Here is a 15,547-nt window from a genome sequence, read left to right on the forward strand (position 1 = left end):
TGGCATTTGCTCATATAGCAAACAATAATTTCTTGTATTTCAGTTTTGATCTTATCCATGTTTACCCATACTGCATTATACACACTGAACACCTAAATAAAACAAGTCATTTCTGACTCTAATGCTTCATTGAACTAAACATACTGGCTACAGCCAAATTATTATTTAATTCACAACTTGGCCATGTTGATCATATCACTTTTGTTGAATACATTTGTATTTTAAAAATTAGAGTGTATCATGAAACTTGTTATTCCACTTTCGCTAGCCTGGGTGATTTTTGTCTGTCATACTAGATTTACAATACATAGACAGAAACGTTTTCCGGTTTGCTTCTGAGAGCCATCGAAACTTTGAGGCGGATTGAAAGAATAATTGATGTTCCCCACCGGAACTTTACAGTGTGACACCCAGCGGAAGTACACAACGATAGCGAGCTAGCAGCGTTATCTGTGTGTCTGTGTGGAGTCAGCTTGAAGACGGTCGGTGTGGTCGTATCTCAGAGAAATATTTCAGTGTGGATGAAGCAACGATGTCTTCAGTTGAGTCTCTGAGAGAGTTTGTCACCGAGCGACTAACTGCTGCTGCTGAAGAAATATTCAGAGTCTTTAAACAAACTGTCGTCGAGTACGAGGAGGAGATCGATCGTCAGCGCAGACTGCTGGATATCGTCCTAAAACCAGAGATAAAGCTCCACAGGACAGGTCTGTAAAACCAGGAGTAGAGGCACTTTAGTCTTTTTTGTTGTCATGATTGTAGCAGGTCAGGACCACCGGGGGAACAACTTCTTCACCCTTTAGTGTTTCTCCTGTTTCCTGTTCAGTTTTACACACAGCTCTTTGTTTGCTCGGTGTGCTGTTTGACCCCTGGGGGACTTACAAAACACCGGTAGAGTGGTTGTTCAAACCCCCCCTCCCCCATCATCATCATCAGTACGTTCTACTGTAGTGTTTTATACTTTGTTTATTGATTTTCTTTTGTTGAATTGATTGAGTTGCTTTAGGGCAAATGAGACCAAACCCAGACCTGAGTTTTCCATGATCACCTATTTCTCTTGTCTCCTCTTTGTTCCAGAGCTCCCACAGCAACATGTCTGTAAGGAGGAGGAGGAGGAGTTTGTTCTCTCCAGTCTGGAGCAGGAGGAGCCAGAGCCTCCACAGACTCTGTTCACAATTAAAGGCCACAGTCAGTGTTGTTTGTTAACTAACCTTTTTTATTTAATGTTTGGAAAAGTTTGTTATGAGTGAGTTGCTTTCGGACAAAATAAAAACAAACCTAGATAACATGATGATTTAATTCCCATGTCTCCTTGTTATTCCAGAGCTCCCACAGCCACTTGACTGTAAGGAGGAGGAGGAGGAGGAGTTTGTTCTCTCCAGTCTGGACCAGGAGGAGCCAGAGCCTCCACAGATGAAAGAAGAAGAGGAGGAGTTTGTTCTCTCCAGTCTGGAGCAGGAGGAGCCAGAGCCTCCACAGATTAAAGAGGAAGAGGAGGAGGTCTGCAGCAGTCAGGAGGGAGAGCAGCTGCTACTGAAGCAGGAGACTGACACCTTTATGTTGACTCCTACTCATGAGGGAAGTGACCACAGAGAACCAGAACCAACCAGTGACCAGCAGCTTCTCTCTCACAGCTCTGCTGTAGCTGAGAGCCAACATCAGGAAGGAAGTGGACATGTTGACCCAGAACCACCTGGAAATGTAGAGACACAACCACAGAAGAGACGTCACACAAGTGACAGTGTACGTAGTCACACAGGAGAGAGACCTTATTTGTGTGTGAAATGTGGGAAAGGTTTTATGAATCAAATAAATTTAGACATCCATAGGAGAACACACACAGGTGAGAAGCCATACAACTGTAACACTTGTGGGACAAAGTTAAACAGCAAGACAGATCTGGTTAGGCATACAAGAATCCACACAGGTGTGAGGCCTTTTTCTTGTGAAATGTGTGGGGAAAGGTTCACACGCAATGCACACCTGACGACTCACAGAAGAACCCACACAGGTGAGAAGCCTCATTTATGTGGAAAATGTGGAAAAGGTTTTACCCGTCGATTGGGACTGGTGGTGCACATGAGAACCCACACAGGTGAGAAGCCATACACCTGCAACACCTGTAGGAAAAAGTTTGCTCAACGGTCACATTTGATTACGCATACAAGAATCCACACAGGTGAGAAGCCGTTCACCTGCAACACCTGTGGGAAAAAGTTTACTGACCAGTCATATTTGAATAGGCATACAAGAATCCACACAGGTGAAAAGCCGTACACCTGCAACACCTGTGGGAAAAAGTTTACTCTCCATTCAAGTTTGATTAAGCATACAAGAATCCACACAGGTGAAAAGCCATACACCTGCAACACCTGTGGGAAAAAGTTTACTTTCCATTCAGATTTGAATAAGCATACAAGAATCCACACAGGTGAAAAGCCATACACCTGCAACACCTGTGGGAAAAAGTTTACTTTCCATTCAGATTTGAATAAGCATACAAGAATCCACACAGGTGAGAAGCCTTATTCTTGTGATATATGTGGGGAAAAATTCAGTTATCTGTACCAATCTGTGGCCCATAAAAAAACACATGGCACAAACTAATAAAGAAGTTCATCATAGCACATACAGAGTTACAGATTCAAAATGACTCTTTTATTTCCTTCCCACCACCAAACCAAACCATTAAATTGACCAGAACACCAAGTGTCCAATTGGCCTTCAGTAGGTAGATAGATAAAACCTAAAATGGAGAAAATAATTTATCCCCCTTTTGTAATAGAAAGATGGATGTTGATATTAGACAGTTACCTGTAACACCAAATGTTTTTTGTTGTTTTTTAAGAATGAATCCTCACAACATTGCATGACCTCTAAAATGTCATTGTCCTTCTAATCAAAGAATCACTGTCTAGTCCACACTTAGTGACAACTACTTTTATGAAATGTTTGTTTTGCTGGTTAATCATTAAACCACTTGTATTATGATTGAATTTTGATGTTGCCTTTACTCTGTAGTCAGTGTTGTAGTTAATTAATCTCTTTAGTCACACTTGGTTGTCCTGTTGTGTTCTTTTGAGCTTAAGATATGAGATTAATGACAATATTCAACAAAGTAATCAAATAACTTCCTTTCTGAGGACCAATGATCTGTCTTAACAATTAAATTACTTAAATATTTTATTTTTTTATGATCTTGCTCGCCCCCGTTATAGTGGTCAGTCTCAGAGGATCTAGCATTTCCTCTTGATATACCCTAGTAAGCCAATGATTTCTTGTATTTCAGTTTTGATCTTATCCATTACCCAGACTCCATCATAGACACTGAACACCTAAATAAAACAAGTCATTTCTGACTCTAATGCTTCATTGAATTAAACATACTAATACTAATGTATACCAGCCAAATACTATTATTTAATTCACGACTTGGAAGTGTTGATCACTTTGCTGAATAAATTTGTATTTAAAAAATGAGATGTACATATCATGAAATATTATTTTTCCACTTTGGTCATAGGGGTGATAGTTTTTGTCTGTCATACCTAGATTTACAATACATAGACAGTGACATTTTCCGGTTTGCTTCTGAGAGCCACTGAAACTTTGAGGCGGAAAGAAAAAATAATTGACGTTCCCCATCGGATCTTCACAGTGTGACACCCAGCGGAAGTAAACCACGACAGCGCGCCAACAGCGTTATCCGTGTGTCTGTGTGGAGTCAGCTTGAAGACGGTCGGTGTGGTCGTATCTCAGAGAAATATTTCAGTGTGGATGAAGCAACGATGTCTTCAGTTGAGTCTCTGAGAGAGTTTGTCACCGAGCGACTAACTGCTGCTGCTGAAGAAATATTCAGAGTCTTTAAACAAACTGTCGTCGAGTACGAGGAGGAGATCGATCGTCAGCGCAGACTGCTGGATATCGTCCTAAAACCAGAGATAAAGCTCCACAGGACAGGTCTGTAAAACCAGGATTGTTGTTGTCATGATTGGAGCAGGTCAGGACCACCGGGGGGGAATAACTTCTTCAACCTTTAGTGTTTCTCCTGTTTCCTGTTCAGTTTTACACACAGCTCTTTGTTTGCTCGGTGTGCTGTTTGACCCCTGGGGGACTTAAAAAACACCGGTAGAGTGGTTGTTTAACACCCCCCCCCCCCCCCCCATCATCATCATCATCATCATCATCAGTACGTTCTACTGTTGTGTTTTATACTTTGTTCATTGATTTTCTTTTGTTGAATTGATTGAGTTGCTTTAGGGCAAATGAGACCAAACCCAGACCTGAGTTTTCCATGATCACCTATTTCTCTTGTCTCCTCTTTGTTCCAGAGCTCCCACAGCAACATGTCTGTAAGGAGGAGGAGGAGGAGTTTGTTCTCTCCAGTCTGGACCAGGAGGAGCCAGAGCCTCCACAGATGAAAGAGGAAGAGGAGGAGGTCTGCAGCAGTCAGGAGGGAGAGCAGCTGCTACTGAAGCAGGAGACTGACACCTTTATGTTGACTCCTACTCATGAGGGAAGTGACCACAGAGAACCAGAACCAACCAGTGACCAGCAGCTCCTCTCTCACAGCTCTGCTGTAGCTGAGAGCCAACATCAGGAAGGAAGTGGACATGTAGACCCAGAACCACCTGGAAATGTAGAGACACAACCACAGAAGAGACGTCACAGAAGTGACAGTGTACGCAGTCACACAGGAGAGAGACCTTATTTGTATGTAGAATGTGGGAAAGGTTTTTTGCATCAAATAAATGTAGACATCCATAGGAGAACGCACACAGGTGAGAAGCCACACACTTGTAACTCCTGTGGGACAAAGTTTACCAGCAAGGCAGATCTGGTTAGGCATACAAGAATCCACACAGGTGAGAAACCTTTTTCTTGTGAAATGTGTGACAAAGGTTTTACCAATAAAACGCACTTGGTGAATCATATGAGAACCCACACAGGTGAGAGGCCTTATTCTTGTGAAACATGTGGGAAAAGGTTCGCAACCAGTACAAACCTGTTGACTCACAGAAGAACCCACACAGGTGAGAAGCCTCATTTATGTGTAAAATGTGGAAAAGGTTTTACCCATCGAGTGGGACTGGTGTTACACATGAGAACCCACACAGGTGAGAAGCCGTACACCTGCAACACCTGTAGGAAAAAGTTTACTTACCAGTCACATTTGAATAGGCATACAAGAATCCACACACGGGAGAAGCCTTATTCTTGTGATATATGTGGGGAAAAATTCAGTTATCTGTACCAATCTGTGGCCCATAAAAAAACACATGAAGGTGAAAAACTATAAGTCTGCAACACCTGTAGGGAACATTTGTAGTGAACAATCAGTATTAAGTAGGTTTATTAAAAACCACACAGGTGAGAAGCAGGTATGTCATCAGCCATGGCACAAATTAATAAAGAAGTTCATCATAGCACATACAGAGTTACCAAACCAAACCATTAAATTGACCAGAACACCAAGTGTCCTATTGGCCTTCAGTAGGTATATAAAACCTGCGTAAACAAAATTGAGAAAATAATTTATCCCCATTTTGTAACAGAAAGATGGATGTTGATATTAGACAGTTACATGTAACACCAAATGTTTTTTTGTTTTGTTTTGTTTTTTTTTCTAACAATAAGCGTTTAAATTTAAAAACTTTTTAAAAAATACCGACAAAATCAACAGTACATGCTACAGTGTTCTTGTATTTCAGTTTTGATCCATCTGTTCTTGCCTACCCATACTGCATTATACACACTGAACACAGGTAAATATAACAAGTCATTTCTGACTCTAATGCTTCATTGAACTAAACATACTGACACTACTGGCTACCAGACTTGGCCGTGCTGATTATATCACTTTTGTTGAATACATTTGTATTTTAAAAATTAGAGTGTATGTATCATGAAACTTGTTATTCCACATTCGCTAGCCTGGGTGATTTTTGTCTGTCATACTAGATTTACAATACATAGACAGAAACGTTTTGCTTCTGAGAGCCATCGAAACTTTGAGGCGGATTTACGTTCCCCACCGGAACTTTACAGTGTGACACCCAGCGGAAGTATACAACCATAGACATACAACGACAGCTCGCAAGCAGCGTTCAGTGTGTCTGTGGAGTCAGCTTGAAGACGGTCGGTGTGGTCGTATCTCAGAGAAATATTTCAGTGTGGATGAAGCAACGATGTCTTCAGTTGAGTCTCTGAGAGAGTTTGTCACCGAGCGACTAACTGCTGCTGCTGAAGAAATATTCAGAGTCTTTAAACAAACTGTCGTCGAGTACGAGGAGGAGATCGATCGTCAGCGCAGACTGCTGGATATCGTCCTAAAACCAGAGATAAAGCTCCACAGGACAGGTCAGTAAAACCAGGAGCAGAGACACTATAGCCTAGTCTTTGTTGTTGTCATGATTGTAGCAGGTCAGGACCAACTTCTTCAACCTTTAGTGTTTTCTCCTGTTTCCTGTTCAGTTTTACACACAGCTCTTTGTTTGCTTGGTGTGCTGCTTGTGGTTTGTTTTGCTCTTGCTGTCTCTCCTCGACTTGTTCCCTCCATTCATCATATCACTTACCCTGGGGTGGGGTCACAATATTGATTTTCTTTTGTTGAACTGATTGAGTTGCTTTAGGGCAAACGGGACCACGGGGGGAACAACTTCTTCAACCTTTAGTGTTTTCTCCTGTTTCCTGTTCAGTTTTACACACACAGCTCTTTGTTTGCTTGGTGTGCTGCTTGTGGTTTGCAGGCATGTGATTTTTCCGGAAATTCGGAGTTTTAGACATTAAAATCAGAGGTGGGTAGAGTAGCCAAAAATTGTACTCAAGTAAGATACTTTAGAATAATCAGAGGTGGGTAGAGTAGCCAAAAATTGTACTCAAATAAGAGCCTAGTTACTTTAGAATAATGTTACTCAAGTAAAAGTAAAAAGTAGTCATTCAAACAATTACTTGAGTAAGAGTAGAAAGTACTTGGTGAAAAAGCTACTAAACTGCTGAGTAACCTCTGATTTGTTTGTTTAATGATCAGTGCGTAAATGTAAGCCTAATCAAATACACAAAAATATAATAGCAATGGAAAAATTCCAGATATTGCCAAAGAACAACGTATAAGACAATAGCCTAAATTGCATTTTTTTTACAAAGCCTAACATAAATTAAGACAAATTCAGCCACAATAACTTATGATCTATGAACTGTCTGTCCAGGTATATGGACCCCCTCGAAAATGAGATGGCACATCTCAAGGGGCTATCCTGTAAAATAAAGTCAAATAAAAGGTAGGAAACTCAGAATATAAATTAAAAAACTAATTAATAATATTTTTTCGGAAAGTGAAACCAGCGGGGATCGAACTCAGATTCACCACACTGCAGGCGAAAATGTAAACCGCTTCGCCATGGTATCAAAAGGGCCAAAATACACTAAAACTTTGAATTTGTGGGTGTGGCAAGTGGAGGAATAAGGTCACGTGACAGCACCTGGCCATGTCCTACAGGCTGCAGCGAGACATTATAGATAATATCTGCACCTATTGTTTGACATGCTGTTTTTGAGGTTTTTTCTCCTTAAATTAATTGTTTTCTGTTTGCGTATATAATGCTTTTCATATAAAGTGTCAAAATTATGTCATTGTGTGTAATGGCTGCACTGTTGCCGTGTCGCGCTATGGGTCCGTCTAATTTCCTGCTTTTTTGTCCTTGGCCAATCAAAGTAGTCCCTCCTCTACTTTGTTCCCTCCATCCATCATCTATCACTTACCTGGGGTGGGGTCATGGTGGCAGCAGACTAAGTAGAAGTTCCTAGACATCGCTCTCCCTGGTAACAAAATCTCCTCCTGGGGGGCCCCTAAGCATTCCCTTTCCAGATGGGATAATCCTTACAATAGGCGCGTTTCCATTGCAGGAACTTCGGGGTAATTTTATGGGGCCGGCCCCGTCGGTGCGTGTTTCCACTGCAGGAACCTCCCCCACGGCCATTTACAGGAACTTTTACGGGGGCCAACGGAGTACCTACGTTCGGCCCTGAAAAGCTCCTGGGTGGAGCTCGAGGTTAACCCGGCGCTGATTGGCTAAAGCTAGAGCAGGCTCTGACGCTACCAGAAAGCACCAAAACAACCAGCATTTTTAAAAGGGGGAGCAGAAGGGGAGCATTAGCCTAGCAGACACCGCTGTAAACAACAAGAAAACAGCAGGAAGATATACGACAAATGGACTCACGATGAGGTGCAGACATTGATTGCAGTCTACAGCACCGAGGAGATTCGGAGGGGGTTTGAGTCATCGCGGCAAAATGAAAATATCAGCGCATCTCGACACACTGGGGATCCATCACGCCGCAAAACAATGCCGTGAAAAGTAAAAAAACAACAAAAAAAAACACTCAAGCAGGATTACAATCAACCGCCATGTGCATAAACACACAAACCAGAAACGCGCCTACCGCCTCAGCTCCTTCCATCTGTCTTCGTTGTTGTTATGATTTTTGTGCATGTGCTTGTGACCTGCCTGGGTGACGTCACGGTCGAAACTGTCGCACAGCGATTTAAGCGGCGATCGAAACTCATGATGTTGCCGCGGGGTCCTACTCTGCAGTGGAGACACGGCCACTGAGAGGGCAGAGTGAGAGGACGCTTCCTGTAGAAGTTCCTACCCCCTCCCTTTACCAGGAACTCCTGCAGTGGAAACACGGCTAATGAGTTCAGGGTCTGTCCTGTAGTCTCCTCCCAGTAGGACAGACCTAGAAGATCTCCAAAAGGAGGTGATGTGACTCATGTAGGATCCTGACTGTTAATGGCCACAGTCAGTGTTGTCTGTTCAACTTTTTTTTAATTTAATGTTTGGACAAGTTTGTTCTGAGTGTGTTGCTTTAGGACAAAATAAGACCAAACCTAGGTCACAGTTTGTCCATTGTAGTAGTCATTTGTCAAACAAATAAAAGTTTCAAATCAAACTTAAAATCATAAAAATTTAAGAGCCACTGCTTCACCATGGGTTGTGGTGTACTTGGATAGGAAAAACATAATGTTCAATTAAATGTCCAATTTCAACAAAAAACGTGATTTGTTTGACCAGAAAAGCGAGTAACCTAAGAACAAAGAAAATTCCTACGTGATACGTATAATCTCCAGTGCCCTTAACGTGGCCAAACAAAACAAAACACAAAGAAAACACCTGAACTAACAGAAATCATAATGACATCAAATGAATTAAGTCAGAATAATCAAAACTAAATACTAACTAAACTAAACTAAACAACACTAAATACTAACAATAAATACATAAATAGCTCCATCATCCATAATGGTCTAATTCTCATGTCTCTTTGTTGTTCCAGAGCTCCCACAGCAACATGTCTGTCAGGAGGAGGATTTTGTTCTCCCCAGTCTGGACCAGGAGGAGCCAGAGCCTCCACAGATTAAAGAGGAAGAGGAGGAGGTCTGCAGCAGTCAGGGGGGAGAGCAGCTGCTACTGAAGCAGGAGACTGACACCTCTATGTTGACTCCTACTCATGAGGGAAGCGACCACAGAGAACCAGAACCAACCAGTGACCAGCAGCTCCTCCCTCACAGCTCTAACAGTGACACCCAGACAGGTAAAAAAAAAGTCTTTACAGTCTTGGACTTGTCTAAGATTTGAATAAGGCCCCGTCCAGACGAATCCGTTTTTTTCGAATCCGGATAAATACTTTATCGGATTGGCCTCGCGTCCACACGAATCCGGCGTTTTCAGGGGGTGAAAACTGTATTTTTTGAAAACGGGTCCCAGAGTGGGAAAATTTGAAAACGCCGCCCCAGCGTTTTCGTCTGGACGGCCAATACGGCTTTTTTCTGAAACGATGATGTCATGCCCCCCGCTGCTCTACCTGTAACCTGAGACACACACACACCGCTGCAGCAGCAGCTGCACACTGACAGTCTATGGACGTAACAACAACGGCCAACTAACGTCGCGTCGCTCAGACGCTGCAGCTGAATCACGTCTGTTTAATCATCACTGATCGTAATATTTACTCTGACACGACTCCCTGTCAACATTTAATCCCATGTTTGAGTTTGAATACAGCGGGGAACTTCTTCTATTGAATTACAGCGGGGACTTCCCGTCTTCTTCAGCTGTTTTAAGTGTTTATGTGATGCAGGCAGCGCTGCGGCGCCACACACACTCCACACACACGCCTGCAGTATGTAGGTACTACAGCGTTTTGGGTCGTTTTCAGGTGATCGTGTGGACGCAGATATTTCTGAAAACGATGCCGTGTTTACGGAGATTTTTTTCAAAACGATTAAGAAAAAGATCGGATTCTGTGAAGCCGCGTATTATGGGTTAAATTATCCACCATTTAACCCACACAGCCATAGGTGTTGATATTGACCCGACCATTGAGCAGTAACGTAACAAGAAGACGTAGATGCGCTAGTTTTTGTTTTTTTGTTTGTTTTCTTTGCCGCGGTAGTGTTTGTTGGAGCGGCGTGGTGCTGCACGTGACGCACTGACGTTAGTGTGTTTACATTTATGCCGAGTGTCGCGGAAATCTTGATTCTGCCGGTTGTGAGTTAAAGAACAAGACTGGAGTGGTAGCATGCACCCAAGTTTATTCTCTAGAGAAGGGAACAGAACACAGAACTACACAGCTGATAGCAGTTCAGAGTAGTGCCCCAAGAACAGAGGTTGCAGTCCCTTCTTATAACCCACTTTATGACTCTGGTTAGACAATAAAACAATCCAACAGATGTGTTACTCAACAAATGTCTACCCCCGTTGTTGGTTTCTCTGTAGGTATAACCTAGAGCAATTAGTAAACAAGGTTGTACGTGGGACATCCTAGTGTCCTTCCTCTGTTCCCGGTTTATTATGGTCAGTACCCAAATATCTCCACTAATGGAGTTAACAGGAGTACAAACAAGGTTTTACTACTACTACTACAAAGACTACGTTACTACTCATTACAAGGAATCATAGCAATTTTCCACCACACGAGCATTAATTCTCTGTCTGAACCCGTTAAAAAAAAAAAAGGAAAAAAAAAAACCCCGGCCTCACAGAGTCATATTCCCGGCACAAACCCGGCTCGAACCAGCGTGTCCGGACGGGTTGGGCCATCCATGCGCCCTTATTAGGAGCCCAAAAGACCAGAGAGCCGAGGAACAGAAGTGTGTGTGTGTGTGTGTGTGTGTGTGTGTGACCTGCTGTAAAGGGGGCTCTCCAGCCACAGCTCCCCACTAGACCAGTTCTGAGTTCAGTTTAAGTTTCATACACTCCAGCCATTCTTGCCATTACAATGATAGGAACCTCAGTCAGTACTGAATCTGCTTTCTTTTCTTTTTTTAAATTTACTTAAACAGCTACAAAATATATTAGACATTAGACAAAAATATTAGAACTTTTTTCCCCATCCGATTATTTCATTCAAAAGTACACTTTTCATTCATTAATAATTACCCCCATCAACAAACTGAAGTGTTCCTTTCAGCTCTGAATTAGCCGTTCATATAATTCATATCTACATTGAGCGGGTAAGCTCGGTGCTGGCTGCCATGTGGTGTCGCCATGTTTTTACGTTCAGTGGCAGCATGACGGTAGGAAACCACGGAAACTCAGCGGAGACACCGGAGCTGTCGGCTCAGGTGGAGGTGCGGTCTGTGAAAAGTCACCGCGGTAACGCAGTGAGGACTGTGAGGACTGTACGTGTATGCTGCATTCAAGTGCAGTCGGAAAAACGGCAGTCGGTAACAAACCAGATGTCATTTAAAACGTAGGTCAGGTAAACAATACAACATCGCCATGACAACATATTGTCATGTGTATTGTTTTGCCTCGTGCTGACTGGCCACTAGTTTACATAAAGGCTTGTGTAAGCCGTTACTTGCAGCGGCTGTTGTCCGTCTGCCATCTAACCGATTTCACGTGAATGCAGCATGAAAAATACGACTGAGTTGCTTGCAATCTACAAGCGCAACGCTAGATGGGAGTAATTCTTACACAATATACCTTTAAAATTAAAATGGAGCTAAGTACTGCATGTTTGTTTTCCTTTTAAATACCAATAAGTTCAATATCAAGTGAATTCCACCTGCTACCACTGGCTCTCTCTCTTGTCTCTGTCGCTCTCTGACACATTTTGAATGATCAAAATAATGAAGATTATGTCACAGTGTGTGTGTGTGATGTTCACAACATACACACACACACACACACACACACACACACTGTAATAATATCTGCACCTATTGTTTGACATGCTGTTTTTGAGGTTTTTTCCTCCTTAAATTAATTGTTTTCTGTTTGCGTATATACTTTTCATATAAAGTGTCAAAATTATGTCATTGTGTGTAATGGCTGCACTGTTACCGTGTCACGCTATCGGTCCGTCTAATTTCCTGCTTTTTTGTCCTTGGCCAATCACATCCCTGATTTTGTATTCATGTTGGTTTCATGACATTCAAAACTTTTTAACAGAAGTTAGACTGAATGTCCCTGAAAATGTCAAATGGTGTAACCACAAGAGAGTGAAATTAAAAATTTGACCCACCTTCAGTGCACCTGAATTTAAGTGCACTTATGAAAAACATCCTGTTTTCTGAAAGTGTTACATTGAAATTGACTTTTGCTCTGTTACTATAAAACTTTTAATGGATTTTAGCAACAATGAGCATGACATGTATCCTAACACACCACTTTTCTTCTAAATAATGTGGGGAAATCATGTAAAAACTTGTTAAGAGACACAGTGCTGTATTGCAAAAAGCGAATTACATTTATTCTACATTTGAGTCCAGAATTACTTTCCTGTAGTCAGATATTTATGGGGGAAAAAAATACACATTAGCATTAACATTGGGTTGCATCACATCATTGACACTAAACTAATAACAGCTGATGATCTGAGCTGTCCAAATCATTTCTTTTTTTTTTCCATCATCATAGGACTCACCTCTGTCTGATGTCTCCTCTTTGTTCCAGAGCTCTCACATCAACATGTCTGTAAGGAGGAGGAGGAGGAGGAGTTTGTTCTCTCCAGTCTGGAGCAGGAGGAGCCAGAGCCTCCACAGATGAAAGAGGAAGAGGAGGAGGTCTGCAGCAGTCAGGAGGGAGAGCAGCTGCTACTGAAGCAGGAGACTGACACCTTTATGTTGACTCCTACTCATGAGGGAAGTGACCACAGAGAACCAGAACCAACCAGTGACCAGCAGCTCCTCTCTCACAGCTCTGCTGTAGCTGAGAGCCAACATCAGGAAAGAAGTGGACATGTAGACCCAGAACCACCTGGAAATGTACAGACACAACCACAGAAGAGACGTCGCACAAACACAAGTGACAGTGACAATGTACACAACTCTCCTACAACAAAGAGTCACTGTGACACTAAGAAAGGTAATAAGACTCTTAAACGTGACACTTCTGGAAAAGACTTTAAGTGTGAGTCTAAACTGAAAAAACACCAGAGTGACCACATGAGAACACACACAGGGGAGGAGCCGTACACCTGCAACACTTGTGGGAAAAATTTCACCAAAAAGAAGTATTTGACTAAGCATAAGTACATCCACACAGGTGAGAGGCCTTTTTCTTGTGAAATGTGTGACAAAGATTTTACCCGTAAACACACCTTGATGGTCCATATGAGAACTCACACAGGTGAGAGGCCTTATTCTTGTGAAACATGTGGGAAAACGTTCACAATGAGTTCAAACCTGACGACTCACAGAAGAATCCACACAGGTGAGAGACCGTACACCTGCAACACGTGTGGGAAAAAGTTTACTGGCCAGACAGAATTGAATCGGCATACAATAATCCACACAGGTGAGAGGCCTTATTCTTGTGAAACATGTGGGAAAAGGTTCATAACCAGTACACACCTGATGACACACAGAATAATCCACACAGGTGAGAAGCCATATACCTGCGACACTTGTGGGAAAAAATGGAGCAACATAGCAGACTTGAACAAGCATAAGAGAATTCACACAGGTGAGAGGCCGTACACCTGCACCACTTGTGGGAAAAGGTTTATTGACAACTCGGCTTTCAATAGGCACAGAAGAATCCACACAGGTGAGAGGCCGTACACCTGCGACACCTGTGGGAAAACGTTTATTCAGCTATCGGCCCTCAATAAGCACAGAAGAACCCATATAGGTAAGTAGCCTTATCCTTGTGAAATATGTGGGGGAAAATTCAGATATTCTTACCAGTCCTCAGCACATATGAAAACACACACAGGTGAGAATCCATAAACCTGCAACACCTGTAGGGAAAAAATGTAATGACCAATCAGTTTCAAGCAGGTTTATTAGAATCCACAGGTGAGAAGCTTTGCTGTCATCAGCCACAAACAAAGGGGTTCATCATCAGCAGAGTTAAAGGGACAACGAGGAGTTTTGGAAAAGCGATCATTTTCACACTACATTTATGAGCCTCCGCACGCACCATGAAATCCTTTGACCGGCGCAAGACAGACTCATGTTTTCATTCATCAAGAATTAAAGTCAGAGGTTCAAAGAGGTTCACATACCGTCGTAGTTCCGACCATAAATGGCGATTCAGTTGCGTTATTCTCATGACTAGTTGCAAAACCGAAAGTAAGGAAACGCTGGTCGGTTCGACCAGCATTTCCACCACCACTAACAATAACAAAATAACGATAGAGACAAAACGATAGATTAATCGAAAATGGGCCCATTAACAAGTGTGGGTAGCGGAGATTCATCCACATTAACGTCAGACTTTTTTATAACCAAATAGAAACTCCTCCTTGTCCCTTTAAGCATCCAAATATGACACTTTCCTGTTCTTCTCATCATATGTATTTTTATTCTTACTTTCATCTTTATGTTTATTAGACTTTGCATTTACTATGAAGTTTGTATTGTTGTTAATAAAGGTCTTTATTCACACTCAGTCGTCCTGTTGTGTTCTTTTGAAAAACTATTGAATCCAGAAGGTATGAGACTGAAGAAGGAGATAATGTTGTCCTCTCTGAGGACTGGTGAAACCCTGTTAAAGCAGAACTATGCAGGATTTGGGCTGTAATTATTGTGGCTCAGAGTCACTGTGATGGTTGAGTGACTGTTATGAAGTGAATGGGGTCTAGGCCAATGCGCTCACCCCCCCCACTGGCTGAAAACCGCACTTGCAAGATCAGTCGTCCGTCTCGGTGTTACAAATCTCGTCAATGGATAGAAGTATCGCGAGAAACTGCTTTACGGCAGTACGAGATAAGAACGCATATGACGTCATGCATGTCACGAATCGTGATTGGTTTGAGTTCGGAAAGTCGGAGGAAACCATGGAAACATGAAATGTTTACTGATGAAGTTCAGCTTGTGGCTAACAGGGAGCTAATGCTAACACAGATACACACACCATGGGTCTTTTATAAGATAATACATCATGACACACACACACACACCTTCGCGTTTTGGAACCTTTATTCCTGTGTGTGTATGTCTGTGTCTTTGTGCCTGTGTGTGGCTGTATTAGCGTTAGCGCCGTGTTAGCATTAGCTCCGTGTTAGCATAGCGTTAGCTCGGTGTTAGCATTAGCTC

At 42.4% G+C, this 15,547-nt stretch overlaps 2 protein-coding genes and 1 pseudogene across 2 annotated transcripts; all 3 read left to right on the top strand.

Annotated features, from left to right (window-relative positions):
* The first annotated feature begins 532 nt into the window (after positions 1 to 532).
* On the top strand, positions 533 to 3,426 carry LOC146969775 (uncharacterized). Its single transcript, XM_085804531.1, has 3 exons — positions 533 to 704; positions 1,322 to 2,092; positions 2,345 to 3,426. The coding sequence occupies exons 1-3, from the start codon at positions 533 to 535 to the stop codon at positions 2,602 to 2,604; spliced, it is 1,203 nt and encodes a 400-aa protein (XP_085660657.1). The 3' UTR covers positions 2,605 to 3,426.
* A 232-nt stretch (positions 3,427 to 3,658) lies between these two features.
* LOC146969776 (uncharacterized) lies at positions 3,659 to 5,616 on the top strand. Its single transcript, XM_085805345.1, has 2 exons — positions 3,659 to 3,957; positions 4,329 to 5,616. The coding sequence occupies exons 1-2, from the start codon at positions 3,786 to 3,788 to the stop codon at positions 5,294 to 5,296; spliced, it is 1,140 nt and encodes a 379-aa protein (XP_085661471.1). The 5' UTR covers positions 3,659 to 3,785; the 3' UTR covers positions 5,297 to 5,616.
* Positions 5,617 to 6,151: 535 nt separating this feature from the next.
* On the top strand, positions 6,152 to 14,430 carry LOC146969777 (uncharacterized; annotated as a pseudogene).
* The last annotated feature ends 1,117 nt before the right edge of the window (positions 14,431 to 15,547 follow it).

This window comes from Trachurus japonicus, chromosome 17 (genome assembly GCF_045865225.1).
Source record: "Trachurus japonicus isolate A0001 chromosome 17, Traja_1.0".
NCBI classification, from domain to species: domain Eukaryota; kingdom Metazoa; phylum Chordata; class Actinopteri; order Carangiformes; family Carangidae; genus Trachurus; species Trachurus japonicus.

Bases quoted from the DNA above. Each gene is read 5' to 3' on its own strand.
- LOC146969775 (XM_085804531.1), top strand. From the start codon at position 533: ATGTCTTCAGTTGAGTCTCTGAGAGAGTTTGTCACCGAGCGACTAACT. The intron at 705-1,321 runs GTCTGTAAAACC...TTGTTATTCCAG, and splicing joins GATAAAGCTCCACAGGACAG to AGCTCCCACAGCCACTTGAC. The intron at 2,093-2,344 runs GTGAGAAGCCAT...GAATCCACACAG, and splicing joins GCACATGAGAACCCACACAG to GTGAAAAGCCATACACCTGC.
- LOC146969776 (XM_085805345.1), top strand. From the start codon at position 3,786: ATGTCTTCAGTTGAGTCTCTGAGAGAGTTTGTCACCGAGCGACTAACT. The intron at 3,958-4,328 runs GTCTGTAAAACC...TCTTTGTTCCAG, and splicing joins GATAAAGCTCCACAGGACAG to AGCTCCCACAGCAACATGTC.